The sequence below is a fragment of the Silurus meridionalis genome, chromosome 17 (genome assembly GCF_014805685.1).
Source record: "Silurus meridionalis isolate SWU-2019-XX chromosome 17, ASM1480568v1, whole genome shotgun sequence".
NCBI lineage: Eukaryota > Metazoa > Chordata > Actinopteri > Siluriformes > Siluridae > Silurus > Silurus meridionalis.
The window spans coordinates 16,739,681-16,752,099 of record NC_060900.1 but is presented as its reverse complement, the minus strand read 5'-3'; the positions used below and the strand labels follow the sequence as shown (position 1 = coordinate 16,752,099).

General features: G+C 38.5%; 1 protein-coding gene across 1 annotated transcript; it reads left to right on the top strand.

Moving 5' to 3' along the window:
- Positions 1–6,929: 6,929 nt before the first annotated feature.
- dclre1b (DNA cross-link repair 1B) lies at positions 6,930–12,102 on the top strand. The gene is made up of 4 exons (XM_046872393.1): positions 6,930–7,715; positions 9,531–9,696; positions 9,809–9,991; positions 10,788–12,102. The coding sequence occupies exons 1-4, from the start codon at positions 7,524–7,526 to the stop codon at positions 12,002–12,004; spliced, it is 1,758 nt and encodes a 585-aa protein (XP_046728349.1). The 5' UTR covers positions 6,930–7,523; the 3' UTR covers positions 12,005–12,102.
- The last annotated feature ends 317 nt before the right edge of the window (positions 12,103–12,419 follow it).

Here is a 12,419-nt window from a genome sequence, read left to right as displayed (position 1 = left end):
CCCACTGTCTCATGTCATATTTATTTTATATTTATTAGAAAACAGTTTTATAATTAGCTTTTCTAAAGATTGCAAGCACCACCACAACGGTGTTAAATGTCTGTGGGAAACATTTGGTAGCAACAAAGTTTTAAAACAGGAAAAGTCCTATTTTGCCAGACCGTTCGGTTGAATATACTGAATCCTACAAAGTACTAGATCATGCTATATATGAGATGACAAAAAGGGGGAAAAGAATCCATTTGAAAAAACATTTCACTACTTGCTTTTGCAAATTACAGGGTAATGTTTCCCATTTATTTATTTTTTAATAAGGTAAACCATGTTAACTTTGAATAGAATTCTTGGTATAATGCTAACTTTATTTGGGCCTTTATAAGAAAAGGTTTGGGCAACAAAAAGGCCTGTGTATTACCTGAAACCCTGAATGTGACCTTTTTGTTTATCATTATGCAACGAAAAAAATGTATTTACCCACAGCATCATCTGGTCATATGGCATTAATGCAGCACATACTGTACAGTATGTTAACTCTGTTCATCCTAAACAGATCATTATAGGTATTTAATTAGCTCAGAACAATCACCAGCTGGTTCTATTACAATATCAGTATTAACTGTTAATAATGATCACACCTGACTTTGTGCCACTATATAGATTCATTGCATTAAAGAAATCTTAGTTTTGTGGCAGTGTATTTTGGTGCGTAAAATTACATACCGTAATTTCCGGACTATAAAGCGCACCCATATATAAGCCGCACCCACTGAATTTGACAAAGATTTTTATTTTGAACATAAATAAGCCGCACCTGTCTATAAGCCGCAATGTCTACATTGAAACTAATGAACTTTACACAGGCTTTAATGAAAGACAGTGTCTGTTACATGGTGTAACGGGTGAAATATGTTGCGCTTCCTTTAGGATCATAGCGGTATTTTGGGAATAGCCCGCACTGCATTTTTCCGCTATTACTGCATGTGTGGAGACCGAGGAATATGTCCTTATTATTTTCTGATGCTCATTTCTAAGTTTCTTTGACTAACCCGTAACGCTGTTGCCAAGAAAAATAAAAAAGCACGAGTTTTGGAAATCTGTCTGTGCTTATATGATTTCTGTTGCAACTGGAGTTAGCGAGCTCTCCCTTCACCCTGACTCAACGCGTTACAACTAAACAGTAGCCGACCAAGAAAGTCATTGTTCACTGTCTTCCTCCTTCCTTTCACAACAATTTCTCTCTGGAGTTTATCTTTTGGCATCATCGTGCGTTTAAGAAAAACATTTTTTCCTCCCAATGCCGTGCAGCTCAGAACACAGGTGAGGTGCGTTTTTTCGTTTCCGTTCTGAAATTTCATTGGTCTAATGTTATGGGGTTCAGTTTTTTGGCTTGAAGTTTGTGAAACCGGGAAAAACCCAGGAAAAATTAATAAATTAGCCGCTTCGTTGTTTAATATATATATATATATACTATATATATATATATATATATATATATATATATATATATATATATACAACCACAATTTGTTAAATTCAATACCAGAGCATCTTATTTTTCCATAATAAGCCACTGTTTCTAAATTATATGTGCTGTTGGTTGAATTTAACAAATGTGTGTTATAAATAACAGTGTTAAACACTTTTAAAAAGTTAAAAAACTTTACCTCTGACTTAAATTTGTCCAATAGGCTACTGATCTAAGAAAGTAATTTTAAAATTGATCCTGGGTATGTGACCATGACCAGGCGATGCAAGATAGCTAAATGTTTTTACTTTAATGAATCAAAGTACTCCAGACAAATGCATTCTAAGCATCTGGCAGTCATCTGGCACCAAATCTCATGCGTCAGCTGTGAGCAGACATCTTAGAGAAATTATTTAGGACTAAAGTTAGAGCTACATTTCTGCACAAAGACAAAGTGAAGTTTTATGAAACGAGTGTCATGTTTGTCCAGGAATTATCTGGCAGGTAAAAAGCTTGTGTAATTGTTAGTGTAATATTGTACATTTGAACAAAGCAGACTGACAGACATGTCATGGTTTGGGGTATATTTTAGCTAATAATAATGTACAGGATGTAGTTTAAAGAGATCAGTAGACCGATGATTCAATTTTCGGGAAAACAACAAAGTCTTAAGAGCTTTCAGCATGAGAATGACTGCACTAACACAATTAAGACTTACAGCATGCATTTGATAAGACACCTACCAGCAACAAAAAAGCTATTACAACCCTTATTGTGCAGTTATTAATATATCGTGATAAATAGTGCATAAAACTTTTTTATTTTCTGCAGGTTGCAAGAGCAGTACAGTATATGCTGTTAATTAAAAAAAATCTGGAACAAGAAGTTATAGTCAGTGACCAGCACTGAGGAGTTTTATTCTCTTATCTCTCTGTTTGTGTGTGTGTGTGTGTGTGTGTGTGTGTGTGTGTGTGTGTGTGTGTGTGTGTGAGGGAGAGAGAGAGAGAGAGAGAGAGAGAGAGAGAGAGAGAGAGAGAGAGAGAGATGTGCTACATATCTGCAGGAAATAGTGGAAAAGACATTTAACCACTTAACACTCAGAATGCGTCAGCAGGTTCACATTATCGTCCTTTAATCTCATACTACATACCATTCCTTTTAAGTCTCTCTCTAGTTACTGACTACTTTATTTTAATTGTTAGTGCCTGTTATGTTGTTATGTAGCACTGCCTCAATCCTCCTGGGCATTGAATTAACCAGTGCTGCACAGGTTGTTGATGGGATCCTCTTCCACTCCTCCATAATGATGTCACGGTGATGCTGGATATTAGACAAATAGCGCTTTTCCACCTTCTGCTTGAGGATGCCCCACAGGTGCTCAATATGGTTCAGGTCTGGAGACATACTGTACTTGGCCACTCCATCAGCATCAACTTCCTCAGCATAGCAGCTGTCACCTTGGCGGTGTGTTTGAGGTCGTTATTATGTTGGAAAACTGCCGTTTCTGAAGGGAGGGCATCATGTGCTGCTTTAGAATGAAACAGTACATGTTGGAATCCATGTTTCCTCAAAGAACCTCAACCCAAACGATCCCAAACAAATCGCCAAGATGACCACTGCTTTGAAGAGGTAGCTGATTGAGTGGCCAAGTCTGTCTCCAGAACAGAAGCACCTGTGGGGCATCCTCAAATGGAAGATGAAGAAGCGCCATGTGTCTAATATCCAGCAGCTCTGTGAAGTCATTATGAAGGCGTGGAAGAGGATCCCAGCAACAACCTGCGCAGCTCTGGTAAATCCCATGCCCAGGAGGATTAAGGCAGTGCTACAAAACAATGGTGCTCACACAAAATATTTACACTTCGGACATAGTTTTGACTTAGGGTGTTCTCACTTTGTTACCAGTTATTTAGACAATAATGGCTGCATGTTAAGTTATTTTAAGAGAACAGTAAACCTGTATTTCTGTACAATCTGCACATTGACTACTGTGAAATATATCCAAGTTTCATTTCTATAGTATTGTCCCTTGAGAAGATCTACTAAAATGGTTGCTGAAATGTGAGGGGTCACATGTCACTTTTTTACTTGATATCTTGAAATGTAGGCAGAAGTCACGTAAATAAGTATGACGAGTCACTATCCTGGGATCAGATAACAAACTGTACACTGAAATGACAATTCACTTCTGTCGCAACTTTTAATTCTTATGCAGTCATATAATTTTTTAATTAAAGGTAAACCTCTGCTTTTTTGCAGAGCTACATGTGAGTCCATATTACCTTTATAATTGCACCACACTATAGATCATGATCTTCTCCTAGTTTACTTACAGAATTACATTGGCATTCAGGGATAGGCATTAAGCTGGTTTAAATCCTACCTGTCCGATCGTTACCATTTCGTAGATTTAAATGTAGAGCTATCCAGGCTAATGCTAGTGAACTATGGCGTGCCACAAGGTTCATTCTAGGACCCCTGCTCTTCACAATATACATGCTTCCCTTAGAAAATATTATTATAAGGCATGGAATTAGCTTCCATTGTTATGCAGATGATACCCAACTATATATCTCATCTAAACCAGGCGAGTGTGTTAAGGAAATAAGAGATTGGATGACCCATAACTTTCTACTTTTAAATTCTGATAAGACAGAGATTTTGCTCATCGGCCCAAAACTAGTATACAGAAGCACCAGCATCTCAACCTGCATTTAGACGGATGTTCTGTAACCACTAGTTCAACAGTAAAAGACCTGGGAGTTATTTTAGACAGCAACTTTTCTTTTAAAAATCATATCAACCAAGTTACAAAAACAACCTTCTTTCACCTTAGAAATATTTCTAAGCTAAGAAACATGTTGTCTATATCCGATGCAGAGAAGCTCGTCCATGCCTTTATGACCTCCAGAATAAACTATTGTAATGCGTTACTAGGTGGATGTCCTGCATCATTAATAAATAAGCTTCAGTTAGTTCAGAATGCGGCAGCAAGAGTTCTTACTAGGTCAAGAAAATATGACCACATAACCCCAATATTATCGTCCCTACATTGGCTTCCGGTTAAGTTTCGAATAGACTACAAACTACTGCTACTCACTTATAAAGCACTAAATGGATTGGCCCCCATGTATCTCTCCAGTCTTTTAACACGCTACAATCCGTCACGCTCCCTGAGATCTCAAAACTCTGGGCTTCCAGTAGTTCCTAGAATAGCAAAGTCCACTAAAGGTGGTAGAGCATTTTCACATTTAGCTATAGATAAAGCGCTATAGAAATAAACTTGACTTGACTTGACTTGACCACATACGCTATACAATGACGATGTTTATATTCTACTTACTGCACTTTATATACTGATTTATTTAAGGCAACATTCGGCGCTGCTCTTGTGTTTTGTCTCCCTCTTGTGGTTATTCTAAAAAATGCAAAGTATTGTTAGGTAACTCGATATTTCGAAGATTAAGTATAATTTTAAAATAAAAGCGAGCTGTGTTTTATAAGTAGTTTATATATATATATATATATATATATATATATATATATATATATATATATATATATATATATATATATATATGTGTGTGTGTGTGTGTGTGTGTGTGTGTGTGTGTGTGTATATATATATATATATATATATATATATATATATATATATATATATATATATATATATATATATATATATATATACACTGTGCAAAGGCTTAAAAATATTTTTGAATTGTTTCTGAAAAGTTTTTACAGAAGAAATATCTGAATCAAATCAACATTGTGACCACTTTGACTTTAAATCAGTGTCAATTATTACACTTTAACACTTTTAAAAGTCAGGGATATTTTTTAGGATCAGAGTCAGGTGAATGATTAAACCCAGCCATTAGGGTTGCAGAAGCCAGTGCACTCAGTGCTGGTCCCAACCCCAATGATAAATGTTGAGGGTTGCATTAGGAAGAGCATCCAACGTAAAACATGTGCCAAATCAAATATGCGGATCACAAACCAGTATTTCATACCGAATTGGTCGAGGCCCGGGTTACAGACGACTGCCACAGGTATTGTTAGCCAACAGGGTACCGGTGGAAATTAGGCTACTATTGGCCGAAGAAGGAGAGGAGGAAGATGTCTACAAAGACAGCAGTGGGAAAAAGTGTAGGAGAGTGGAGGTCTGGGTTGGAACTTTAAACGTTTATACAATGACTGGTAAAGGGAGAGAGGTAGCTGATATGATGGAGAGGAGAAAGGTAGATGTGTTGTGTGTTCAGGAGACCAAGTGGTAGATGGTGTACCTATAAATTAAAGATTGGTGATTGGGGCAGACTTTAATGGCCATGTAGGTGATGGGAACAAAGGTGATGAAGAGGTGATGAGGTAGGTATGGCTTTAAAGAGAGGAATGTAGAAAGACAAATGGTGGTAGATTTTGCTAAAATGATGGAAATGGCAGTGGTAAATACTTATTTTAAGAAGAAGGAGCATAGGGTGACTTATAAGAGTGGAGGAAGGTGCACACAGGTGGACTATATTCTATGTGGGAGATGCAACCTGAAGGAGATTGGAGACTGTTAGGTGTTGGCAGGGGACAGTGCAGTTAAACTGCATCAAATGGTGGTCTGTTAGATGGCTTAAGAGGTGAGGAAAAAGAGGAGGAGAGTGAGGACTGAAAGAAGAATAAAATGGTGGAAACTGAAGGAGGAAGACTGTAGTGTAAGGTTCAGGGAAGAGGTCAGACAGGGGCTCGGTGGTGGTGAAGAGGTGCTGGATGATTGGGCAAATACTGCAGGAGTGATAAGGGAGACAGCAAGAAAGGTACTTGGTGTGACATCTGGAAATAGAAAGGAAGACAAAGAGACATGGTGATGGAATGAGGAAGTGCAGGAGATCATAATGAGAAAGAGGTTGGCAAAACAGAATTCGGATCTAAGTGATGAAAAAAGTAGGCAGAAGTACAAGGAGATGCAGCAGCAGGTAAAGAGGGATGTGGATGTTAGAGCAATTAAGGATGGAGATGGAAATGTGTAAGGAGAATGTGTCGAGAAGATGAAGGGAGTATTTTGAATAGCTGAGGAATGATAAAAATGAGAGAGAGAGAAGGTTTTATGATGTGGAGATGGTGAAGCAGGAAGATTAAGAGGATGAAGAGTGGAAAGTCGGTTGGATCAGATGACATACCGGGAGAAGCATGGAAATGTTTCGGAGAGATGGCTGTGGAGTCTTTAACCAGATTGTTTAACAAGATTTTGGAAGGTGGGAAAATGCCTGAGGAATGGAGAAGGAGTGTGTTGGTATAGGTTTAAAAAACAAACAAAACATTTAGTTTTTTTCCATACTGTTTTTTTCTCAGTAACTAATGCACATATACACTGCCAATAGTGGTTGCTCATAATTATTTATGTATATTTATGAATATGTATTCGTACATATTCGTACACATTCAACCTGCTTCCTTTTTTTTTCCTTTGGTTTTTATTTGGCTTAATACTAGTTGCAAATAAAGCAGTGAACTTTCAGTGCTGATGTGCCTTTAAGAACTGCATCAGCCAACGGGAAATGTTTCATTTTTTCTTGGCGGCCCAAACAAATCAGTAAGGCAGCGAGGCGGTGTGTTTCGTTGTATATATGATTTATGTGTTCGTTTAGAGTAACAACTGAAATGATAATCGGGTGCTATTAGACTGTGAATGTATGATTCCTGTAGCTGGCTCTTTCACACCCCTGTAGACAAAGCTGGATTTTCACCGTAATGCATTGCTAAGTACCTAGCTAGCATAATAGATCAGCTTTTCTCCCAAGTGCGGCACCGAGAATACATTATACTCATGAGTCGTACGTTTTTGTTTGTTTGCTTGTTGTTTAAAGAAATCACATGACAAATGAGAAATGGTTCTCGTTGACTAGCCGAAATACAATCCCTATCGCTATTCACTGGTGTGCAGTGTAACACTGCTGGGGAAGTTTATTTCCGGTGCACTGAGAGAGAGAGAGAAAGTCAATGGCCGCTGCAAAACATTGAGTAAATCGCCTAGTTTCCCTGTTAAAAGTCGTTTCCAGGAGCAGAGAAAATGAATGGGAAAATCATTCCTAACACTCCCATGGCTGTGGACTGTTGGCAGCTCAGAAAGTGCAGCCACGTCCGGCTTTTCTTCCTCTCACACATGCACTCAGACCACACATCTGGCCTCACATCCACCTGGAGCCACCGGCTCATATACTGCTCTCCTCTCACCTCCAAGCTCCTCAAACTCAAACTACAGGTGAGTTATTTCTACAGGGGATATTTCAACTCATTATTATCTGCTTTTAACAATGCACAATGTCCCAAAGCAGCTTTAAAAAGAAAAAGCAAAAAGGTCTATAAAGTTTGGATTCATAAGCTTTTGTGCCTATATCCCTCTTAAATTTATTCCTATGAGCAGTGGTGGATGAAGTACATAAACCATGCACTAAATATTACTCCAGTAAAGGTGAAAGGGTTTCCTTAAAATCTTCACATGAGTAAAAGTACAGATTATTTGCTTGTAAAAAGTTATCCAAAGTACTATGATTTATTTTTTTACAAAATGTAGTTGAGTAAACAGTAAAATAATTGATTATATAGATATGCGAAAAAGCTACTTTAATACAGTAGAGAATTACATTGACTTTGTTACTGTCCACCACTGCTAATGAGCATTCCAGTGGCAAAAAAAACACCTCCATGAGAGGAAGATAAGGAAGAAACCTTGAGAAGGAAACCATCCTCATCTGGGTGACATTCGATGTCCATTCATGATAGTTTTATCATTATTGAGGTGTGCTGTTGGGTGATATACTGTCAGACTTCCCTGCAAGTCAATAATGCATTCAGGTAACCAAGAACACCTGCACCCCTGTTCATCCATGCAACTAGACTGAATAATGATCAGATTATTTTTTTTTTCTTCTGGCCAGGTAAGTCTGTGTCCTGCAGCTTCAGATTTCTGCTCTTAGCTGACAAAAGTGGAGCCTATTGTTGTCTACTGCTGGAGTCTTAACCCCCTGAGAGTTTAGCATGCTGTGTGTTTCAAAGTATGCTTTTTTTTTCCTGTTGATTAGGTAAAAAGGGGGAATATTTAAAGTTGTCAGCTACGGTTAGATTTAACAATTCTCTTTTTACCTCTTTTATCAGTAAAGTATTTCTGTATTGTGATAGAAGAGTATCTGCAAGAGTGAAAGGGAAAGTTTATAGAACTGTGATGAGACCTGCGATTTTGTTTAGTTTAGAGACAGTGGCATTTGAGTAAAAGACAGGAGGTGGAGCTGGAGGTAGCAGAGCTGAAGATGTTGAGGTTTTCATTGGGAGTTATGAGGATGGACAGGATTAGAAACAAGTTTATTAAAGGGACAGCGCATGTAGGATGTTTTAGAGACAAGGTGAGGGAGGCGAGATTGGGGTGGTTTGGACATGTGCAGAGGAGGGAGATGGGGTATATCAGTAGGAGAATGCTGAGGATGGAGCCACCAAGAAGGAGGAAAAGAGGAAGACCAAGGAGGAGGTTTATGGATGTGGTGAGGGAAGATATGCAGGTAGTTTGGTTGAAAGAGGCAGATGTAGAGGACGGGGGGTATGGAGACAGATGATGCGCTGTGGCGACCCCTAATGGGAGAAGCCGAAAGAAGAAGAAGATCAGTAAGGTATTTCTGTATGCAGAACCTCTGCTGCCAGGATGTTTGTCTTTTGCACCATACCGTGTAAACTCTAAAAAATGATGTGCATGAAAACAGTCCTGGTTGCCAGCAAAAACTATGCTATGGTCAAAATTCTCTGACATCAAAATCATTTTGGTGTTTGATGTGAATATTAACTACAGTGTCTGCAGTATCTGCATGTATGTAAGTCAAACGTGGCGAGGAATTAGAGATGTTCATGATAAAGTGGACAAAGAAAATGTAAGAAAGCAAAATTTTATTGATCAATTTAGTTCAATTAAAAGGAAGCTCCCAGGACTTTTTTTTAATCAGCTAAGAATTTATAGTCATACAATCATGTTTCCAGTCTTCTGATTTTGTTTTCCACTGTGTTGCTGCATTTGATATACTTTGGTTTGCAGGTGAACGAAAAATGGATCAGGCCTCTTGAAGTCGGGGAGCCATACATGTTGCCTCTGGATGATATTGGGAAGGAAAAATTGACTGTTACCCTTATTGATGCCAACCACTGTCCCGGGGCTGTTATGTTTTTCTTCGAGGGCTACTTTGGCACGATTCTTTACACTGGTACGTTTTATAGTTGGGTTTAAGTTGAATTGATTATATGTAAAGCAGTCTGTAAAACAGTATGCAGAACATGTATTTGTATTTAATTCTACTATGCAACACCTTCTAACAGGTGACTTTCGGTACACTCCATCAATGCTGCGTGAGCCGTGTCTCCGGAATAACACTACCATCGATGTGCTTTATTTGGACAACACTAACTGTGATCCCACACGTTCTATTCCTACTCGCCAACGAGCCTGTCAGCAGATAAAGGAGATCATACGAGGTCATCCAAACTACACTGTGGTCATTGGTAAGATTGACAGTTTCAGTATACTTAAAATGCATCACATGCTGAGTTCTGTTGCACTTTGTAAAGCTTTATTAATTAAAAGTGTTAAATAGAAGGAATATCAATGATAAGGAGACATTTTTTTATTTATTTTTTTCTTGTTTATTTTTGTCAATGAAGGTATCACCCATGATAGAAATGTAACAACTTTCCCAACAGGATATGATTAAATCTATACCAAAATGTTCTCAACATGAAATATAACGGTCCCAAAAAATGACTGACATGACAAGTTTTTGAATAGTTGTGCAATTGTAGCTAAACATTCATAAGCCTAATTAGTTCAGTAAATTGTCCTGATTGTTTAAATGTTTCTGACATTCTTGTGCCCTGCTGAAATGGAATCTTTAAATGTACACAACCTTTAACTACAATCTTTACCGTTCCAATATTTCAGGGTAGGCAGATTTTAAGCTTTATAACCTAATTTCTGGTTGAGATACCTGCAAACGACAACCATTTAAGTATACAGTAAAAAAAAGGTAAATTTGATCATAGTAAGGGTTTTTGTAGGTCACCCCAAACATCTTGTTGGAAAGTCTGTGATGAAAAATACTACTGACATAAGCTTGGATATAATTTCTCAGGTGGATACAGGTCGAAGTTGCAAAGTTTAATAAAGGCATGTATCCTCTAAATTGGGAGTCTCTCTACATTCTTTTGGCATATGGTTCTTTTTCAGGTTTTTAAATAATGTAGAAAATGTGTAGTAGTTTTTAATGTGTAAGATGTGTAAGTGTATTTTTCTGCTATACAGGCATGTATGATCTGGGGAAAGAGTCTCTGCTCGTGCAGTTGGCACTGGAGTTTAAGACCTGGGTGGAGGTAGATATTAAGCGCCTAGAAACCCTACGGGTGTTGGAGCTGCCCGATGTATTCAGCACAGAGCCAGGCTCAGGGCGTCTTCGTGCCGTTGCTCAGTCCGAGGTCAATGCATCAAACCTGCTGGCCTGGAATAAAGAGCGACCTACAATCGCTATACTGCCCACAAGCCGCCCAGTGGTCTCCTGCCACCCTAATGTCCATGTCGTGCCCTATTCAGACCACTCCTCCTACCAGGAGCTGGAGGATTTTGTTTCGGCTTTGCGTCCAGTCTCACTGGTGCCGATTGTGGGCAGCTGCATGCCGAACTTCTCCTCTCTTCTGTGCCGACGCAAAAGGAGGCATGACGTGGTGATACCCGAGTCAGTACAGCACTACATGAGGGCAAAGCCTAATGTTCAGCCTTTTACATTCAGAAGAAACTTTCTTCCCCATTCTTTGCACACAGTGCCTCGAGGGGTTGTTTTTGAATCACCTGGAAAGAACTCCAGACTCCAATGCAATAATGATGGAGATTCAGATGTTATGGAAGCAGAAGATGATGTAGATGTCGATTCTGAAGTGGATGTAGACTCCAATTGCATTCTGTTAGACATGAGCACAGACCTCTCACATGATGTTAATGCTCAAAATTCTCGAAAGAGTCTAAATCTAACTCGGGACACATCGGCAGAAACAACCTCGCTAAATGAGACCGATTCCCTCATTTCCATGGAAGGACCAAGGTCACCTAATATTAATAACAAAAGCATTTTTACAAAAAGCAAACTTTCAGCCTGTGATACAGTTACCACTGGGACCTCTAACAAAAATCCCAGGAAGAAGAGCCTCAAAGTGGGAAACATTAACTGCAGAGTGACATGCTCATTAATGGACAGCATTAGTCCCCATGGCAGCAGCTGTGTAATGACTCTAGCAGCTTCAACACCATCTGAAACACATCCTGAATCATCAGATGCATTTAATACAACCGAGAGAGGGAAAACCGAGCAGTGGCTACTCAACAACTTCACTATTCCAGAGGAAGAACTAACACGTCAACATGGAGTCTTTCAGAGTCTACATGAGGTGTATCCACTCACGCCAATCAATATACCAAAACCTGAGGGTGATCCGTTTGAGGCTGCAATACAGAGGCTTAAATCCAAATAGGTACCTAAAATATTTAGGGGGAAAAAAAACAAAAACACCAACACATAAGCTGTCCATCATCATTACAGAAGTAAAATAAATTTACAAAAGTGTCAAAATGCAGTGAAAAAGTTTCTTTGTTTTGGTGTGATGTCAATTTATACTAGTAATCAGATTCACTATTTGCCTTGTTCATATAGCAAAACAACTTCTAGTTTAATCCAAGGCTTTGTGTTGATTTTGCAACAGTGATAACCACTACACTCTCTAATACAACTTGCCTTGTTACAGTTTTTTCAGTATTTTTTTTACCTTATTATAATATTGCCATAATGCAAGACATTTTGAGACCATGTTCTTTTCTGCAACATCATGTATTCAGTTTTAGTTCTTAATGTAGCTCAATCCAAAACTATTATGTGTCATGTGTTTATGC